At 43.9% G+C, this 21,362-nt stretch overlaps 1 protein-coding gene across 1 annotated transcript in view; it reads right to left on the bottom strand.

Moving 5' to 3' along the window:
- Window positions 1–231: 231 nt before the first annotated feature.
- The window catches only part of LOC311134665 (ELKS/Rab6-interacting/CAST family member 1-like), a 43,874-nt gene continuing 22,743 nt past the window's right edge, over window positions 232–21,362 (bottom strand). The window contains exons 7-20 of the mRNA XM_084168413.1: window positions 18,523–18,678; window positions 17,960–18,127; window positions 16,802–16,969; window positions 16,538–16,675; window positions 16,212–16,352; window positions 15,994–16,134; window positions 15,713–15,906; window positions 15,034–15,169; window positions 14,724–14,855; window positions 12,879–13,039; window positions 12,553–12,700; window positions 12,110–12,205; window positions 9,957–10,142; window positions 232–2,971 (exon numbers count right to left, since the gene is read on the bottom strand). Coding sequence (XP_084024539.1) covers window positions 2,834–2,971; window positions 9,957–10,142; window positions 12,110–12,205; window positions 12,553–12,700; window positions 12,879–13,039; window positions 14,724–14,855; window positions 15,034–15,169; window positions 15,713–15,906; window positions 15,994–16,134; window positions 16,212–16,352; window positions 16,538–16,675; window positions 16,802–16,969; window positions 17,960–18,127; window positions 18,523–18,678 — 2,103 coding nt within the window. The 3' untranslated portion in view covers window positions 232–2,833. The remainder of the gene's footprint in view (window positions 2,972–9,956; window positions 10,143–12,109; window positions 12,206–12,552; window positions 12,701–12,878; window positions 13,040–14,723; window positions 14,856–15,033; window positions 15,170–15,712; window positions 15,907–15,993; window positions 16,135–16,211; window positions 16,353–16,537; window positions 16,676–16,801; window positions 16,970–17,959; window positions 18,128–18,522; window positions 18,679–21,362) is intronic.

Below are 21,362 nucleotides of genomic sequence, written 5' to 3' on the forward strand. Positions count from 1 at the left end.
CTTACACACCTATCCAGAAGTTGAGGTGAGGGGTTGTCCATCACATTTGACCTAATCTCCATACTGGATTCACAGCAGGACAGGGTCTGAGAGAATGAAAACCATTCTTAGCAACTGAGGCAGATAATAAAATATTGAGACAAATGTTACACTTAATTCTGCTGATAAATATGCACATGGTGCTCCTGTAAACAAATTTCCACAGAGTCAAAGACTGATAGGATATGTTTATTTACATACATATACAAAATGCAAATACTCAAACGTCTTGTTTTCTTTTTACATAGTTTTACTTTTTTCATCATTAAACACAGACAGAAGGCAGTACATTTCCTTTACAAATGCAAAAGTAAAAGTAAAAATAAAAATAAAATGAGAACCATGACCATGGTAATAGTAGCTCCTTTAACAGCAAGATTCTGTTCCTAAATGAAGAGTTTAAAACATGAAGTTATCACAGAATGGTGAGTCCACAGACATTAAGGCAAAGGCAGGGATACACAAGCTAGGGCCCTGTTAACCTTTACAATAAGACAACCTGTTCCTCCTTCCTAGAATAAAACAATGTTCTAATGACCTGGATAGGTGAAAGCTGACCAGTGGAACCGTTTGGTTTGACCTCATGATTTTGTCAGGTCAGTCATTACTTCTGGGATAGCCAGGATGTGATTCTAAATGAGTCTCATCATAGGGCCTATGGATAAGAGAACCTGAACAGTAACCTAGTCTCCATCTCTGGTCCTAGAGAGCAAGCTGATCTGTAGGTTTTTATTATTGTTTAACCATTGACTGATTGGCATAGGAATGCACTGTACAGAGCAGTTCTAAATGCCAGACTGGCAGAGTGATGTCTGTTCTATACAGTACAACTCTCCCTAATCAGGCCACAGGACAAACATGGTTGGAGACCGCTCTGTCCTAAAGGGTCATACTACTATTTGAGAGAAGTGGAGAACATAGAGGAACACAGTCTAGGGAGTGTCATTTCCACAAACACCCATTCACATCTCAGACAGATTAAAAAACTAAACACTGGAACCTAAGGGTAAAACGTTTAAATAATGTGGCAAAAGTGTATATATATATATAAAAAATGAAAGAAAATTATTGAAATAAATGCAAGAAAAATACTCTCCCTCTACACAGTCACGGTTTGAAAACATTTGTAGTACATTTTACACTTATATAAAAAGTTTTGACACATTTCTCCAGTTTTAGCCGAGGACATGATCCACCTTTTTGTTCAGAGGGACTTGCTCCTCACGATTCTGTGCAAACATTCAATGCATATATCAATATGGTCAACATCATACTTTGTATATGTATATATATTTATAAAACATGACTTTTCGCGACTTATGGCAGTACTGTCAAATACATCTTGTCTGCAGACAAATTCAGACGCACGGGACAACTGCACTGCTTTTAGCTTCTCACTTGTGTATATATTTTTTTAACAGAATTCACAACATCTTCTACTGGGTTACCTTTATGTAGTCACTGTACGTATTTGATGAGTTATTTACAAACTGATTTTAAAAAGTTCAAACCCACTGAGAAGTGACTGTCATGTCTTTTTAACTAGGATTCCCTATAATTTCATCTCATTACAAGAAGAACCGTAGCTAGCTCTGAAGCTGCACTGAACGGGCAACATTTGCATCTAAGGGAACGTAATTCAATACAAAAATTAAACAGCTAGTTTTTTAATAAGTCATATCTATAGAAACTTTGGATGAGATCGTATGACCAGTGGGTTAGATATTTATTTATGTCTTATGCCATGCTGTAGCACCAATAGAGCAGGAATAAAAAAGGTCCCTTGTTTAGGTCCAGTACTGATCCCTGTGCACGCTCAAAGGCCACTATGGTAGCATCCCAAATGACACCCTATTCCGTATAGTGCACTACTTTTGACAAAATAAGTGTACCATGTGGGGAATAGGGTATCATTTGGGATGCTGGCTATGACTCTGAAAATAAACTAACATTGCATACCTCATATAGAAGGTAGTGCTGTGTGCAAAACCATCTAAAATCAACTGCAACCAAACTGTCCTCTCTGCTTCTCTCGCTCTCTCTCTCTGGGCCGAATCCTAACTTGAGAAGCTAGTGTACCTTGAAGTTTCACATAAATTAGACATTGATGTGAATGGGAGATGTGAGTGGAAGTTCAAGTTAGTATTCTTCCCTCTGTCTTAAGACCCGTTCACAGAACACGCAGTAAGTCAGCCATAGCTAAAGCCCTACATTTAGTCAGCAAAACTCAGCAAGGGGTTCTCTCACTATATCTAGGTGGGGAGTTGAGGGAATAGGTTTGTTGTCCAGTAACTCACATAGGAGATTCTGAAGGCCAATCCGAAAGGAAATAAATTGGCATATTGTATATGCCTTTTTTTCTGTTTAAATCACTGGTTCCTAAATATTTTCATGCCATGACCATCCACCATTCAGAAAAAACACTGGTTTAGATACAAAGAGAAAATAGTTGTGTCAGTACGGACAAATCCAGAAAAAACATTTTCAAAGTAATACCTGTGTTTTCTCTTTCAAAATGTTTTGGTATGACGTGCCCTACCGAACACAACCCATGACTGGCAGGCCGCTACATCCCTCCACCATTAGGCCACTGTGTGGCTGTTCTTCATCAGAACATCATCGTGTCCTCAGGCTGGTGAATCTCCCCAGGAATGAGAATTAGGCATGTGGGGGTGCAGTACGATTGCCCAGTCTTCCCTCTGCCAAGATCATGTGTGGATAGATGGGAGGAAGGTTGTCTGAAGCTCATGCAGGGTCATGGGGTAATCTGGGGGTGGTCTGTAAAGGTGAGTGGTCAGCAGGACTCCTCCAGCGCATTGACCACCTGCTCCAGGATGTCAGGGCAGTAGTCAGCGATCTGCTGCAGCACTGAGTTGGCATACTCCTGCAGCTCCCCGCTCTCCTTTTCACACAACTCCAACTCCAGTTCCAACTAAGGGAGAGAGAGATAATGAGTTAGCATACTTCTCCAACCCCACCCCTATTTTTTCTTGAGGCAAATCAAAACTGTACTCATTCCTGTTAAGAGTGAGATAACAGAGCGCAGAACGATAAAGAGGGCAAGAGACAGACAGAGGGAACAAGAGAGAGAGAACACTAGAGGAAGGGATAATCCCAGTTGGTATTAAATAGAATGTTGCGGCCCCCGCCGCCTGTGTGGAAAACAACCCGGGGTTACCCCATAGATACACACAGCGAGGCAGGGCTTAACGTGACCACGGCCCCGAGTAGGGTACAGCCGTAGGGTACTCCCGTTACTCCTATGATAAATGGCATACTTTACTCATAACCCGACAACGGCTGTATTATTTTTTATGTATGAGTTTATAAACATTTTGGATATGCTTGGTTGGTCATTTTTAACATACTTATGTCATCTTAAATCAACAAACTACATCATACCTAAAAACACTTTCATTCTAAACGTAAAAATGTTAGCATGAACAGATAGACTGTGGCAATGAATGTATGTCACAATTATCAGCCAAAGGGACGATTCCAACAAACATTCAAACTAGCTAGCCCTGCTTTTAAGATGCCGAAAGGCTGTTGCGTATCATTTTGTTTGAACAATAGTTGGAGAAAAAGAACACCAAATTAAGTTTAATCAACTGCCCAAGGACCAGGTTAGACGAACCTCACGGTTTCAGGCTATTACGTCACAATGATAATGGAAAGCTGTGGGTCTGGTTACTCTATACATTTTTGTGTGTTCAAAGCACTTCATCACTGGTCGCTAACACTTGTTTGTATCAAACTAGCTATGTGTATTGCATAAACGTGGCTAGTTAGCTTGTAGTAAGGACTAGTGAGCTGTATCCATCCAAATAACAGCTAAAATATCCTTCTGCATTTGGATATTTATGCAAAACTGGAGATTCCACCAAGTAGGTGGGATTCGCCATAGGCTACTTCGGGCCATTTGGTAGGGTTGTCTCCCCAGCTGGTCTCTGGCAAGTTGAAAGAACATATAGGCAAGACAACAAGAATCAACTTTTCTAAATACCTAGACCGTTCAAGGGCAGGTAAAGACTGGAAGTTGTTATGCGACATATCTAAGACTATAATTTGCTGTTGTGACAGCCAAGTATGTTAATAATGACACGTGAGGCTGCAGAAATTGTTTACTGAAACGACAAAAAGTGTCAGTGTTTCCTTAGGATGCTGCCAAAGTTAGACTAATTACATAGGAGTAATGGGAGTACCCTACGGCTGTACCCTACTCAGGGGCGTGGTCACGTTAAGCCACGCCTATTGGCTCACAATTTTTTTTTGTTGTCTGCTGGTTTAAGTCAATTACAAAACTACACTGAACAAAAATATAAACACACCATGTTTCATGAGCTGAAATAAAAAGATACCAGACATTTTCCATACCCACAAAAAGCTTATTTCTCTAAAATGTTGTGCACAAATCTGTTTACGTCCCTGTTAGTGAGCAGTTCTCCTTTGTCAAGATAATCCATCCACCTGACAGGTGTGGCATTTCAAGAAGCTGATTAAACAGCATGATCATTACACAGGTTCACCTTGTGCTGGGGACAACAAAAAGGCCACTCTAAAATGTGCAGTTTTGTCACACAACACAATGCCACAGATGTCTCAAGTAGACGGAGCATTCAATTGGCATGCTGACTGCAGGAATGTCCACCAGAGCTGTTGCCAGAGAATTGAATGTTCATTTTTCTACCATAATCCACCTCCAATGTCGTTTAAGAGAATTTGGCAGTACGTCCAACCGGCCTCACAACCGCAGGCCACATGTATGGTATCGTGTGGGCGAGCGGTTTTCTGATGTCAAACGTCGTGAACAGAGTGCCCCATGGTGGTGGTGAGTTATGGTATGGGCAGGCATAAGCTACGGACAATGAACACAATTGCATTTTATCTATGGCAATTTGAATGCACAGAAATACCGTGATAAGGTCCTGAGGACCATTATCTTGCCATTCATCCGCCACCATAACCTCGTGTTTCAGCATGATAATGCACAGCCTCATGTCGCAAGGATCTGTACACAATTCCTGGAAACTGAAAATGTCTCAGTCCTTCCATGGCCTGCATACTCAGACATGTCACCCATTGAGCATGTTTGGGATGCTCTGGATCAACATGTACGACAGCGTGTTCCAGTTCCTGCCAATATCCAGCAACTTCGCACAGCCATTGAAGAGGAGTGGGACAACATTCCACAGGCCACAATCAACAGCCTGATCAACTCTATGCAAAGGAGATGTGTCACGCTGCATGAGGCAAATGGTGGTCACACCAGATACTGACAGGATTTCTGCTCCACACCCCTACCTTTCTTAACATATCTGTGACCAACAGATGAATATCTGTATTCCCAGTCATGTGAAATCCATAGATTAGGGCCTAATTTATTTATTTATATTGACTGATTTCCTTATATGAACTGTAACTCTTTGAATTTGTTGCATGTTGCGTTTATATTTTATATGTGTGCATGTTGCATTTATATTTTTGTTCAGTATACATTTAAGAAAAGTACAGTTGAAGTCGGAAGTTTACATACACCTTAGCCAAATACATATAAACTCAGTTTTTCACAATTCCTGACATTTAATCCTAGTAAAAATTCCCTGTCTTAAGTCAGTTAGGATCACCACTTTATTTTAAGAATGTGAAATGTCAGAATAATAGTAGAGAGAATGATTTATTTCAGCTTTTATTTATTTCATCACATTCCCAGTGGGTCAGAAGTTTACATACATTCAATTAGTATTTGGTAGCATTGCCTTTAAATTGTTTAACTTAGGTCAAACGTTTCAGGTAGCCTTCCACAAGCTTCTCACAATAAGTTGGGTGAATTTTGGCCCATTCCTACTGGCAGAGCTGGTGTAACGGAGTCAGGTTTGTAGGCCTCCTTGCTCGCACACGCTTTTTCAGTTCTGCCCACAAATGTTCTATAGGATTGAGGTCAGGGCTTTGTGATGGCCACTCCAGTACCTTGATTTTGTTGTCCTTAAGCCATTTTGCCACAACTTTGGAAGTATGCTTTGGGTCATTGTCCATTTGGAAGACCCATTTGCGACCAAGCTTTAACTTCCTGACTGATGTCTTGAGATGTTGCTTCAATATATCGACATAATTTTCCCTTCCTCATGATGCCACCTATTTTGTGAAGTGCACCAGTCCCTCCTGCAGCAAAGCACCCCCACAGCATGATGCTGCCACTCCCGTGCTTCACGGTTGGGATGATGTTCTTCAGCTTGCAAGTTATCCCCCTTTTTCCTTCAAACATAATGATGGTCATTATGGCCAAAAAGTTCTATTTTTGTTTCATCAGACCAGAGGACATTTCTCCAAAAAGTACGATCTTTGTCCCCATGTGCAGTTGCAAACTGTAGTCTGGCTTTTTTATGGCGGTTTTGGAGCAGTGGCTTCTTCCTTGCTGAGCGGCCTTTCAGGTTATGTCGATATAGGACTTGTTTTACTGTGGATATAGATACTTTTGTACATGTCTCCTCCAGCATCTTCACAAGGTCCTTTGCTGTTGTTCTGGGATTGATTTGTACTTTTCGCACCAAAGTACGTTCATCTCTAGGAGACAGAACATGTCTCCTTCCTGAGCGGTATGACGGCTGCGTAGTCTCATGGTGTTTATACTTGCGTACTATTGTTTGTACAGATGAACGTGGTACCTTCAGGCGTTTGGAAATTGCTCCCAAGGATGAACCAGACCATTTTTCTGTTTAAAGCTGTTTAAAGGCACATACAACTTAGTGTATGTAAACTTCTGACCCACTGGAATTGTGATACAGTGAATTATAAGTGAAATAATCTGTCTGTAAACAATTGTTGGAAAGATTACTTCAGAAAGTATTCATACCCCTCAACTTATTCCACATTGTTGTGTTACAGTCTGAATTCAAAATTGATTAAATATATTTTTTCTCTCTCACCCATCTACACACAATACCCCATAATGACAAAGCACATTATTTTTTAAATACATTTTTGCAAATGTATTGAAAATGAAATATTACATTTACCTAAGTATTCACACCCCTTTGCTATGACAGTCAAAATTTTGCTCAGGTGCATCCAATTTCCTTTGATCATCCTTGAGATATCACTTCAACTTGATTGGAGTCCACCTATGACCCAAATCAATTATTTGGACATGATTTAGAAAGAAACACACCTGTCTATATAAGGTACCACAGTTGACAGTGCATGTCAGAGCAGAAACTATACCATGAAGTCCAAGGAACTGTCCTTAGATCGCCAATATAGTATTGTGATGAGGCATATATCTGGGGAAGGGTATAAAACTATTTCTAGAGTGTTGAACGGTTCCAAAAACACAGTGGTCTCCATCAATGGGAAAAAATATCTAACTACCCAGACTCTGCCTAGAGCTGACCGTTCCACCAAACTGAGCAACCGGCCAAGAAGGACCTGTAGGGAGGTGACCAAGAACCCAATGACCACTGACAGAACTTCAGAGTTCCTAGGCTGAGATGGGAGGACCTGCCAGAAGGACAGTCTACAGCACTTCACCAATCTGGGCTTTATGGGACAGTGGCCAGACGGAAGCCACTCCTGATAAAAAGGCACATGACAGCACGCCTGGAGTTTGCAAAAAGGCACGTGAAAGACAGATCATAAGGCAAAATATTCTGTGGTCTGATGAGACAAAATTGTAACTCTTTGGCCTGAATGCAAAGCACTATGTCTGGAGAAAACCAGGCACAACTAATCACCCGTCTAACACCATCCCTACCGTGAAGCATGGTGGTAGCAGCATCATGCTATGGGGATGCTTTTCAGCGGCAGGGACTGGGAGACTGGTAAGGATAGAGGGATCAATGAATGGAGCCAAATACAGGCAAATCCTTGATGAGAACCTGCTTCTGAGTGCAAACAACCTCAGACTGGGGCGAAGATTTATGTTCGAACAGGACAATGACCCCAAGCACACAGCCAAAGCAACGCTGGAATGGCTTCAGAACAAGTATCTCCCATTCCTCTCTGCAGATCCTCTATTTTCAGGTCTCTCCAGAGATGTTCGATTGGGTTCAAGTCCGGGCTCTGGCTTGGCCACTCAAGGACATTCAGAGACTTGTCCCGAAGCCACTCCTGCGGTCTTGGCTGTGTGCTTAGGGTCGTTGTCCTGTTGGAAGGTGAACCTTCGCCCCAGTCAGAGGTCCTGAGCGCTCTGGAGCAGGTTTTCATCAAGGATCTCTCTGTACTTTGCTCTGTTCATCTTTGCCTCGACCCTGACTGGTCTCCCAGTCCCTGCCGCTGAAAAACATCCCCACAGCATGATGCTGCCACCACCATAAGGATGGTGCCAGGCTTGGCATTCAGGCCAAAGAGTTCAATTTTAGGTGCCTTTTGACAAACTCCAAGCGGGCTGTCATGTGCCTTTTACTGAGGAGTGGCTTCTGTCTGGCCATGCTACCATAAAGGCCTGATTGGTGGAGTGCTGCAGAGATGGTTGTCCTTCTGGAAGGTTCTCCCATCTCCACAGAGGAACTCTGGAGCTCTGTCAGAGTGACCATCGGGTGCTTGGTCACCTCCCTGACCAAGGCCCTTCTCTCCCGATTGCTCAGTTTGGCCAGGTGGCCAGGTCTAAGAAGAGTCTTGGTGGTTCCAAACTTCTTCCATTTATGAATGATGGAGGCCACTGTGTTCTTGGAGACCTTCAATGCTGCAGAAATGTTTTGGTACACTTGCCCAAATCTGTGCCTCGATGCAATCCTGTCTCGGAGCTCTACGGACAATTCATTCGACCTCATGGCTTGGTTTTTGCTCTGACATGCACTGTCAACTATGGGACCTTATATAGACAGGTGTGTTTCTTTCCAAATCATGTCCAATCAATTGAATTTACCACAGGTGGACTCCAATCAAGTTGTAGAAACATCGCAAGGATGATCAATGGACACAGGATGCACCTGAGCTCAATTTCGAGTCTCATAGCAAAGGGTCTGAATACTTATGTAAATAAGGTGTTTCTGTTTTTAGTTTTTAATACATTTGCAAACATTTCTAAAAACCTGTTTTCACTTTGTCATTATGGGGTATTGTGTGTAGATTGCTGAGGATTTGTATTTATTTAATCCATTTTAGAATAAGGCTCTAACTTAACAAAATGTGGAAAACGTCAAGGGGTCTGAATACTTTCCGAAGGCACCGTATAACTTAACAGAGCTTGAGAAAATCTGCAAGGGAATTCCCCAAATCCAGATGTGAAAAGCTGATACAGACACACCCAAGACAACTCAAAGCTGTAATCGCCGCCAAAGTTGCTTCTACAAAGTATTGACTCAGGGGTGTGAATACTTATGTAAATGAGATATTTCTGTATTTCATTTTCCTAAAATGTTCAATCATTTCTAAAAACATAATAATCTATTTAATACATTTTGAATTCAGGCTGTAACAACAAAATGTGGATTAAATCAAGGGGTATGAATACTTCCACACCGAAAAGCCTGAAGCCACAGGGCTCTTACATTTACATTTCATTTCAGTCATTTAGCAGACGCTCTTATCCAGAGCGACTTACAGTTAGTGAGTGCATACATATTTTATTTTTCATACTGGCCCCCCGTGGGAATCAAACCCACAACCCTGGCGTTGCAAGCGCCATGCTCTACCAACTGAGCTACACGGGGCTCTTCTCGCAGGCTCCATTTCCCTACATGGAAGCATTGCGAACCGTAGATTCCGAGATTTTACCAGGTTACATGTACATTGAACAACACAGCAGCTTTTCGGCATGTTTTGGTATTTCTGTATAACAAAAAATCTATGACGAAGTTGGCTCTTTTACAATGACGGTCAATGGGAAAGAATGTTTGGTTTTCCCCAAATGGTGGGCGTGGTCGAGAGGAATTCCTTCTTATGACATTAAATACCGACTCTGACTATTCCTCTGTTACCTGCTCCAGAGTCAACTTGTGTAGCTCCTCCTCCCAGGCTGGTGGGTTGGTGTGGTGATAGTGGAGGGGCGGGGTCAGGTCACTGAGGATGCTGGGGTCTCGGTCGTGGCAGAGGTCAGTCAGGTGGTCGATGTAGAGCTTCAGCTTACTGCGATTTTCACTCAGGGACAGGAGAGGTGGGATCATCTGGATGGGACAGGGGGAAGGGGGGAGAGGGAGGGGAGAAATAAATGAAGGAACCAGTTGGATAAAGGAAGAGAGAGAAAAATGTCATTTCATTAGGTCCCAGTGTGTTTTCAGAGGCTAAACCATGCTAAACCAAAAGCATGGAGCATGCAGAAGGAGGAAGAATAAGGCTGCATCTCACATGCATTAAGGAGATGGGATTGTGGAGTATGGTATGTGGGACAGAAGTGTGTCCTGCTGTGTGTGTGTCTGACTATTTGAATGACTCAGTTGTTCACAGACACACCAACTTAAAATGGTGAGAGGAGAGAAAGACGACAAAACAAAATGGAGGAGCAGAACGAACACACTGAACGATGGAATAAGAGCAAACATGCCAGGGAGGAGGTGAAGAATGGACAGATGACTGACGTTCATTCGTGCTCACCCTTCTGAACAAATTGGCAGAGAGAGAGAGGGGAGGAGGGCACAGGGTTGGCTATGCCCAGATACCCTCCTCATCATCCTATTGGACAGATGGTTTAGCCAATCGCAGCATTAGAAAATAACACTTGGTTAGTGTGTGTGCACGAGACAGAACAAAGAGTGCGAGAGAGAACACTTAGGTTTAGGTGCTGAAGAAAGATTAAATTGTTTATACAGTGAGGGAAAAAAGTATTTGATCCCCTGCTGATTTTGTACGTTTGCCCACTGACAAAGACATGATCAGTCTATAATTTTAAATGGTAGGTTTATTTGAACAGTGAGAGACAGAATAACAAAAAAAAAACATAGCCCCGTCCATCATCCCTTTGATGCGGTGAAGTTGTCCTGTCCCCTTAGCAGAAAAACACCCCCAAAGCATAATGTTTCCACCTCCATGTTTGACGGTGGGGATGGTGTTCTTGGGGTCATAGGCAGCATTCCTCCTCCTCCAAACACGGCGAGTTGAGTTGATGCCAAAGAGCTCCATTTTGATCTCTTCTGACCACAACACTTTCACCCAGTTCTCCTCTGAATCATTCAGATGTTCATTGGCAAACTTCAGACGGCCCTGTATATGTGCTTTCTTGAGCTGGGGGACCTTGCGGGCGCTGCAGGATTTCAGTTCTTCACGGCGTAGTGTGTTACCAATTGTTTTCTTGGTGACTATGGTCCCAGCTGCCTTGAGATCATTGACAAGATCCTCCCGTGTAGTTCTGGGTTGATTCCTCACCGTTCTCATGATCATTGCAACTCCACGAGGTGAGATCTTGCATGGAGCCCCAGGCCGAGGGAGATTGACAGTTATTTTGTGTTTCTTCCATTTGCGAATAATCGCACCAACTGTTGTCACCTTCTCACCAAGCTGCTTGGCGATGGTCTTGTAGCCCATTCCAGCCTTGTGTAGGTCTACAATCTTGTCCCTGACATCCTTGGAGAGCTCTTTGGTCTTGGCCATGATGGAGAGTTTGGAATCTGATTGATTGATTGCTTCTGTGGACAGGTGTCTTTTATACAGGTAACAAGCTGAGATTAGGAGCACCCCCTTTAAGAGTGTGCTCCTAATCTCAGCCTGTTACCTGTATAAAAGACACCTGGGAGCCAGAAATCTTTCTGATTGAGAGGGGGTCAAATACTTATTTCCCTCATTAAAATGCAAATCAATTTATAACATTTATGACATGCGTTTTTCTGGATTTTTTTGTTGTTATTCTGTCTCTCACTGTTCAAATAAACCTACAATTAAAATTATAGACTGATCATTTCTTTGTCAGTGGGCAAACGTACAAAATCAGCAGTGGATCAAATACTTTTTCCCTCACTGTATTAGGAGTGATGATTCAATTTCACTTCAGGGACAGAAAGACAGTTGACATAAATTCATATACTGGAGAAAGAAAGTATATTCTGGTTAAGCTGCACATGTTATCACAATAACACATTTTATCTAGAGATAGCCTTTGAGTGCAAAATATAGGATTCTGTTTGGTTGACTGGGTACCCACCTGATCTGGAGAAGGTTTGTGATTGGTCTGGTCGGGGGCGGTCTTCAGGTGGTCGTCCTCATAGTTGTCTGCCATTAGCTTCATACGGTTCTGAGTCTGGGAGAGCGAGAAAGATGGAGGACGGAGGAGAAAGGGGGAAGAGAGGAGAATGTGGAAAGGATTTCAGGGAGAGAGACTTAAGGAACGTTTTTGACCAGCATATTCATGGTGCATTGAGCAGGCAGCTGTGCCAAGAGGAGTTTAAGGCTGCCTACTCTTTTGATTTTGACACTCGCTGCAAAGTCAATAGCTATATGTATAAACGATTGGAGGTCTGTTTAGTCTCTCCCTATTTCAGGTGAAGGAGAGGAGATGAGTAGAGGAAGTGACTTAGCATTATTGAAATACATCTCTAATGTCACAGTGGCCGGACCCAGGTCACGTGACGAGGGAGTTTTCCCTACCTGCTGTTTGAGCTGTTGTACCAGACGGTCCTTCTCTCTCTTCAGCAGAGCCACCTCATCCTGGGTCTTCTTCTTCTTGGACGAGGACAGCTCCAGCAGGGCGATGTTGGCGTCCTTCTCACTGATGGCTGCCAGCAGCGCCTCCTGTCTGCACCGAGGAGGAATTACAGGGTGGCATTTTAGAATAATGAGTCATCTACACTGTGCATGATATTCGATTACCTTGGAGTTTTACAGCATTACCTGACCGTAAGATGTTTGGTGACTTGGTAAAGTGGGGGGAATGGAAACGGTGTTTAAACAGTGTGTGTTTGTGTGTGTCTTACTTCATCTCCAGCACCTCCTCCAGGTGTTTCCTGCGTTCAACCCTCAGCGTGGTCAGGTGGGCCTCCTTCTCACACAGGGACTGCTGGGTAGACGACAGCTTGGCCCTCATGGACTCTAGCTCCTGTTTCACCTTCTCCATGGCCCCCAGCAGCTCCTCAATCTGCACACACACCACACACACACACGCACCATAGAACGAAGACAGTACAAACACACAAGTAGAGAGAGTGAAAATGTATGAGACGTGTTCATCATTCAAAGACATAACCTTCCTCCTGTACAGACCCATTTTGAGGGCCATCAGAGGTTGTATGTTATTGAAAATATGTCTCTGTCCAGAAAGAACCCCTAACCCCTAGGCATTAGCCCTTACACCCTAGCCACTAGTGTAAATCTGAACGGATTGACGGGTTATAGACCAGCAATATGGTGAACAGGGTTAGGCAACTAAATTCAGCTGTTGGTCGGATTTTGTCAGAGCAGCTAGTCAGGGGGCCAGAACAAAATTATAATAATTTGTACACTGCGAATTGACCACAACTAAGCCCAAAAAGAGATTGTATTTTAAAATAACAATAATTTCATACCTTGATTACACGTCTCTTTTTTTATTAGTGGGAATACCTGGTGAACAGATTCTCATTTTTAGCTGAAAACGTTTTAAAAATCACTCGCTGGCAGGTTTTGGCCCGCGGGCTGCCTGTTGCCGATCCCCGGACTAGGGTTTGTTTCTGGACCCAACCCCACTGAGGAGTTGGATGTACAACAAGGGGCTCCAATGACAGCTCTAAACAGCACTAAATATACTACTTCACTGTAGTACTTTCATTTACCTGTCATTTACTTAGAAGTCACATGGTTAACAGTACAACTCAATATTGCTAAATAATAACTACTTAATTATCTGGGGTGCATTGTAAATACTACCATCAAGACGTATGTTAGTATCATTAGTTACCAACTAGTTACAGATTGGCATTACTAGAAATACATACCAGAAGTAGAGCCCGACCGATATTAAAATCGGCCGATATTGGCCGTTTAACGCTATAAAATCGTTATTGACCGATAACCGATATTCAATAAATAGGATGAAAAAAGGGAATCTCATGCTTATCTGAACACTTGCGGCCATTCTCATGATCTGTCATTATTAACACAATATATGAAATTAACATTTGAAGCATAGATATTGGACAATTTATGAGAATTCAGTGTGGAAAAAATATACTTTTTCATTTCCCAGATGTAAAACAGTATATCGGCAGATATATCGGTACGTTTTGCCCCCCAGAAATCGGAATTGGACCCCAGAAAAACATATAGGTCAGGCTCTAACCAGAAAGTTTAGTTGACGCCATGTAATTTCAAAGTGAATAGTAGGTAAATGGTAAAATGATAATATGGTCTGAAGAGCTACTACTGATCCAAAGGGTGAAATACAACATTATGTCATACCTTAGACCACTTAAAGTGGGCGTGGTTGGACTCATGCATTGGTTTGTGTGAGTGCTTCTGAGAGGCAGTGAGTAGCAGAGATAAAACAGGAGAAAATGAGAGATAAGAAAACGGAGAAAAGGAGGGATGGCAGGGCGAGAGTGAAACGTAGCCAGCAGGGCTGAAAGGAGAGGAGATAGAAGCCGTCTGTGTAGCTTTGTACATGTGTATATGTGTGTGCGCTTTCTCAAGGTGTTCTTTTAGTGAGTGCATGTGCTTGCGGTATGTGTGTGTCCACTGCATGAGTGTGTATTTGTGTTGCAAGTGTGTGTGTGTATGTGTGGGCGGGTACGTGCGTGTACGTGTGTGCGCCAGTGCGCGTGTACTTCTGTTGCGTGTGTGCGTACCTGTTTCTCCTGGTGGTTCCTGGCAGCCTCCTCCTGTGCCAGCACCATCTCTCTCTCTGCTGTGATCTGAACACTCTCTCTCAGAGCCTCCTCTAACTCCTCGATACGCTCCGTCTTCAACCGCAGAGAGTCCTGGAGGGGAGAAGAACATGAATAGAAGACGACAGGAGGAAGAGAGAAGACAGAGGTAGAGGAAGACAATTAAGGATATTGATGTCAAACTACATTTAGTGCAACAAGGAGAGCTTTCTTTGTGAGTGTTGACATTAGTCGCACACATCGATACAGCCACCCCCCCCCCATGCCTCACCTTGACCTGTTGAGAGCTCTCTGAGATGTTGTCCTCTCTCTTTTTGGCTTCGTTCTTCAGTTGGGCGTTCCTACTCTTCTCCACCTGCTCCTTATGTTTCAGAGACGCCACCTTCTTACTCTGGTCCTTGGTCTGTCTGGAGGGCACCATGGGACACAGGAGGACTGGGTTACACACATTCCCATAGGCTTACACACATTCCACTGAAGCATCAAAGGGAGAGGGAGTTAGACAGAAAGAGAGGGGGGAGAAAGAGAAAATGAAGCGGGGTGAAGAGACTGGTGAATGTGAGAGTGGGAGGGCAGGGGAGGGAGAGCAAAAGCAATTGAGAAGAAGAGAGAGGGAGGATGGGGGAAGAAGGGAGGGAGGAAGTCAAGCCAGTACATAGAGGCCATGTAGAAAACATGTTACTAACCTGGAGGACTGACTGGAGAGGAGACAGAGAGTTCCGGCAAAAAGACAAGGCAGGAGAGAGAAACAGATTCAGAGAGCAGGAAGACGAGAAGGTGGAAGGAGAAGAGTAGGACCGTGTGGTATTTCAGAAGAAAACACATACATTAGACCAGGTAGGAGCTCATACACATTTCTATAGTTAGACTGCTGTTTACAGAGACTATGAGTCAGACACAAACAAACAGTCAGAAAGATACACAAACACACACACACACACACCACACACCTCTCCAGCTCGTTGATCTTGCGGTCCTTGTCATTCTTCTCGTTCTCCATCTCTCTCAGGATCTCCAGCAGCCGGTCCACCTCCGCCTGAGCCTTCCCAGAATCCTCTCGGTGTCGGGTAACTTCCCGCTCCAGGGAGGTGATGCGCTCCGACAGCTCCGTGTTCGCCTTGGCCTCCAACGTCGCATTCTGTGCCTGGAAACAGACACACACACACAGTCAGACACACACACACTCACAGCAAAGGTAGCCTTAGATCAGTGTCTAAGGCCAATATCTCACCCTCTTGAGCTGGTTCTCCAGTTTGAGACACGCCTCCTTCCTCTGCTCCAGAGAGATCTCCATACTCTTCAGCTTGGAGTCTTTCTTCAGCCCTGAGGAGGCCAGGGACGACGCATGCTCCTTCAGGTCCAACAGGTTAGTCTGGAGAGAGGGAGGGTGGGGTTAATAAATGTGTCAGTGTCACTACAGTGTGTGTATGTGTGTACACGCGTGTTCACCTCTCTGTCGGACAGATCTCCCTGCAGCAGACTGACTTTCTCCTTCAGATCCTTCAGTTCTTTCTTGTTGCTGTCGATCTCCTCAGTCTTCTCCCTGTCGTCTCTGTCTCTCTGCTCCTTCAGACGCTCAATGATACGCTCCTACAGAGGAGAGAATAGGAGGGGAGGCACAGAACAACATCATCGTCACATAATTTCAGAGCCCATATGAGAGAACCACAAACATCCAGGACAGAAACAGCATGACTTTAAATGACACACATTGCTTGTGTCTCTCTGTTGGAGTCTGAGTGTGAGTGTGTGTGTCTGTGTGTGTGTCTGTGTACCTTCTCAGCAAGGGACTCCTCCAGTGTGGTGAGAGCAGTGTCTGTGTTAGAGGTGTCTGCCTGTAGAGACTTGACTCTCTCCTTCAGGCTGCTCATTTGCTTCTCCTTGTCTCTCAGCTGCTCCTGCAGGTTCTCAATCTGGACACACAAACACACTTAGGCGAGCTAGACAAAAGACATACACAAAACGCCTACTAAATAGGACGTAGTATGAGGTATTGTATCCCATTGTATTATACAGTGTGTTATATAGTCGAGGCCCACCTTCTTCTGCAGGACGTTGACCTTTCGCTCCTTGACCTCCAGCATGTCCTTGAGGTCGTGGATCTCTCCGTTGAGCGTGCCCTTCTCCTCAGACATCTCCTGGATCTGTTTACTCTTCTTGTTCAGAGTGGTCTCCTTCTCCTCCAGACGCAGACGCAATGCATCCACCTGGCCAGTAGAGGGCAGAGGAGAACAGCTCAGTATACTGGGTCTGTGTGTGTGCGCGGTGTACATTGTATTAGGTACACCCATCAAGTACCGGGACGGACCCCCCTTTGCCTCCAGAACAGCCTGAATTATTTGGGGCATTCTACAAGGTGTCAGAAACGTTCCACAAGGATGTTGGTCCATGCTGACGCAATGGCATCACGCAGTTGCTTCAGATTGGACGGCGGTACATTCATGCTGCGAACAGCCATTCCATCTCATCCCAAAGATGCTCTATTGGGTTGAGGTCTGGGGACTGCGCAGGCCACTCAAGTAAACTGAACTCGCGATCATGTTCCAGGCAATGTTTTTCCACTCCTCAATTGTCCAGTGTTGGTGATCGTGTGCCCACTGGAGACGCTTCTTCTTGTTTTTAGCTAATAGGAGTGGAACCCAGTGTGGTCATCTGCTGCAATAGCCCATCCATGACAAGGATTGACATGTTGTGCGTTCCGAGATGCCGTTCTGCACACCACTGTTGTACTGCGCCGTTATTTGTCTGTTTGTAGCCCGCCTGTTAGCTTGCACGATTCTTACCATTCTCCTTCCACTGCTCTCATCAACAAGCTGTTTTCGCCCACAGCACTGCCGCTGACTAGGGTTTACCATTCTCTGTAAACCCTAGGCAATGTCGTGTGTGAAAAGCCCAGGAGGGCGGCCGTTTCTAAGATACTGGATCCGGCATGCCTGGCACTGACGATTATACCACGCTCAAAGTCGCTTTAGGTCACTCGTTTTGCCCATTCTTAGGTCATTCACTTTGCCTGTTCAATCGTACAGTAAGAATGCCTTGATGCCTGTCTGCCTGCTTTATATAGCAAGTCACGGCCACATGACTCACTGTCTATAGGGGCAATCCATTTTCGTGAAAGGGGTTGTGTACCTAATACACTGGCCTGTGAGAGAGTATATATATTTATATTGCTCGTTCTGAAATATATGTGTGTGTACCTCTGTCTGTAGGATGGCAGCTCGTTGTTCTTTAGCAGTCAGAGACTCCTTGAGGACCTCGATGTGCTGCTTGCTATCAGAGAACTGGTTGGTCAGAGTCTCCAGCTTGGTCTGCAAACCCAGCAGCTCTGTGTCCTTCCTGGACAAGTCCTGCTTCACCTGGTCCATCTGAGACAGTGAAAGAGAGTGAGAGAGAGGGAGGAGAAGAGGAGAAAGAGAAGGGAGAGGTGGAGGAAGAGGACAATAAGAGCAAAAAAGGGGAGAAGAGAGGAATGGTAGAGGAGAGGTAGAGGGTGATGAGCAGAAGAAGGAAGGTAGGGATATGAAGAGAACATGTACAACTACAGAACAGATTGATATTGAGCTGATTGGAAGGAACTGAACCGACTTCTGACCTCTCAGAACCAAGGGGAACTGAAGTCCGACCAATGTAAGTAAGCATTTCACTGTAAGGTCTACACCAGTTGTATGCGGCACATGTGGCAAAAAAATTTTCATTTGATTTGTAAACGGATAGAAATGGAATTCTAACCAATGACAACTGAGGGGAAGTGACCTCTGACCTTGTTCTTCATGAACTTGGTGTGGCTGCGGTAGACTTCCATCTGTTTAATCTCCTCCTGTCTCTCCTCACAGCTCAGCAGGCCGTTGGACTTCAACATCATCACCTCCTCCTCCATGTCCCTCAGACCTCGCTCCAGTGAGTTGATCTTAGCATCCTGACACACACCAGACAGATAAGGGGTTAATACACTAGGGCTGTCCCCGACAAAAATAAAATCTTGGTCGACCAAAAGTCGTCCGTTCTTTCGACCAATCGATTGGTCAAAATTTTAAAACATGCATTTTTCCATACATAGACACACCATATGTGTTTTAATCAAATCGACTATATGCACTGAGCTTGTCTAATGCTTTACGCGCACTGTTTGATGAAATAATTAAGACACACAAATGACTAGAGGGAGTCTGACCGCAATTGATTTGATTGTGCCGGGCTCAGACTTGCTGCGCTGTGTTAAAAAAATGACAGCGAGTGACTGTGTGACTAGCACAGGTTGTCTGTCTCTCCTCCCTGCTGCGGTGACCACCACAGAACATAAGTGTTTATCGCGCTATCCTTGTTGCTGAAGCTGCAACATAATTACAGCCATTTCTGACTGAAATGTTCTGTTACCGAAATCCCTCATTTGTTTAGGAAAAACATTCCCTATTCCCTCAACCCTTGCTCTCTTTACATGACACGTATGCATCGCATGCACGTGACCAATAGGGCCTGTCCTATAGCATATCATAATCACATCAATAAATTAGTTATAACAAACTCAACACCATAACAGCAAAATGGATGCAGAGGACGTGAGAAATGAACTCAAAATGGGGGAATGTTTACTGGTTGCTCAGGAGGTAAAGGGGGAGTCAGATGTGTGGAATAAATTTGACTAGTTGTGGAAAATACTGGAGATAAAAAAAAGAAGGTAAGGAGCGCTGAGTGCATATTATGTGTGCCAAACAGGTGCTGTTTGATTACAATATAATTTCTCTGACAATTTGGAAGAATGTATACACTAAATCAATTATAATCATACCAAAGTTTTTTTGTTAAGCCTTTATACAGCAAAGACAAAAAACAGTCACATTCATTCGTGAATGCAATTTCCAAAATGGAACGGTTTATTTATTTTTTACGCGAATTCTTCAGAGGTCGCTTTGATATTTTCTTTTAAAACTAAAATGCTTTATTGCATTTCAAATCATGAATGACTCATATGCTGTGTGATGACATGAACGAATGAATGATTGATTGATACAGTAGCCTATATACAGTGAGGGAAAAAATTATTTGATCCCCTGCTGATTTTGTACGTTTGCCCACTGACAAAGACATGATCAGTCTATAATTTTAATGGTAGGTTTATTTGAACAGTGAGAGACAGAATAACAACAACAAAATCCAGAAAAACGCATGTCAAAAATGTTATAAATTGATTTGCATTTTAATGAGGGAAATAAGTATTTGACCCCTCTGCAAAACATGACTTAGTACTTGGTGGCAAAACCCTTGTTGGCAATCACAGAGGTCAGACGTTTCTTGTAGTTGGCCACCAGGTTTGCACACATCTCAGGAGGGATTTTGTCCAACTCCTCTTTGCAGATCTTCTCCAAGTCATTAAGGTTTCGAGCCTGACGTTTGGCAACTCGAACCTTCAGCTCCCTCCACAGATTTTCTATGGGATTAAGGTCTGGAGACTGGCTAGGCCACTCCAGGACCTTAATGTGCTTCTTCTTGAGCCACTCCTTTGTTGTCTTGGCCGTGTGGTTTGGGTCATTGTCATGCTGGAATACCCATCCACGACCCATTTTCAATGTCCTGGCTGAGGGAAGGAGGTTCTCACCCAAGATTTGAAGGTACATGGCCCCTTCCATCGTCCCTTTGATGCGGTGAAGTTGTCCTGTCCCCTTAGCAGAAAAACATCCCCAAAGCATAATGTTTCCACCTCCATGTTTGACGGTGGGGATGGTGTTCTTGGGGTCATAGGCAGCATTCCTCCTCCTCCAAACACGGCGAGTTGAGTTGATGCTAAAGAGCTCGATTTTGGTCTCATCTGACCACAACACTTTCACCCAGTTCTCCTCTGAATCATTCAGATGTTCATTGGCATACTTCAGACGGGCCTGTATATGTGCTTTCTTGAGCAGGGGGACCTTGTGGGCGCTGCCGTATTTCAGTCCTTCACGGCGTAGTGTGTTACCAATTGTTTTCTTGGTGACTATGGTCCCAGCTGCCTTGAGATCATTGACAAGATCCTCCTGTGTAGTTCTGGGCTGATTCCTCACCGTTCTCATGATCATTGCAACTCCACGAGGTGAGATCTTGCATGGAGCCCCAGGCCGAGGGAGATTGACAGGTCTTTTGTGTTTCTTCCATTTGCGAATAATCGCACCAACTGTTGTCACCTTTTCACCAAGCTGCTTGGCGATGGTCTTGTAGCCCATTCCAGCCTTGTGTAAGTCTACAATCTTGTCCGTGACATCCTTGGAAAGCTCTTTGGTCTTGGCCATGGTGGAGAGTTTGGAATCTGATTGATTGATTGCTTCTGTGGACAGGTGTCTTTTATACAGGTAACAAACTGAGATTAGGAGCACTCCCTTTAAGAGTGTGCTCCTAATCTCAGCTCGTTACTTGTATAAAAAGACACCTGGGAGCCAGAAATCTTTCTGATTGAGAGGGGGTCAAATACTTATTTCCCTCATTAAAATGCAAATCAATTTATAACATTTTTGACATGCGTTTTTCTGGATTTCTTTAGGGTTGTTATTCTGTCTCTCACTGTTCAAATAAACCTACAATTAAAATTATAGACTGATCATTTCTTTGTCAGTGGGCAAACGTACAAAATCA

Source organism: Coregonus lavaretus (assembly GCF_964263955.1).
Source record: "Coregonus lavaretus genome assembly, chromosome: 9".
Classification (NCBI taxonomy): Eukaryota; Metazoa; Chordata; class Actinopteri; order Salmoniformes; family Salmonidae; genus Coregonus; species Coregonus lavaretus.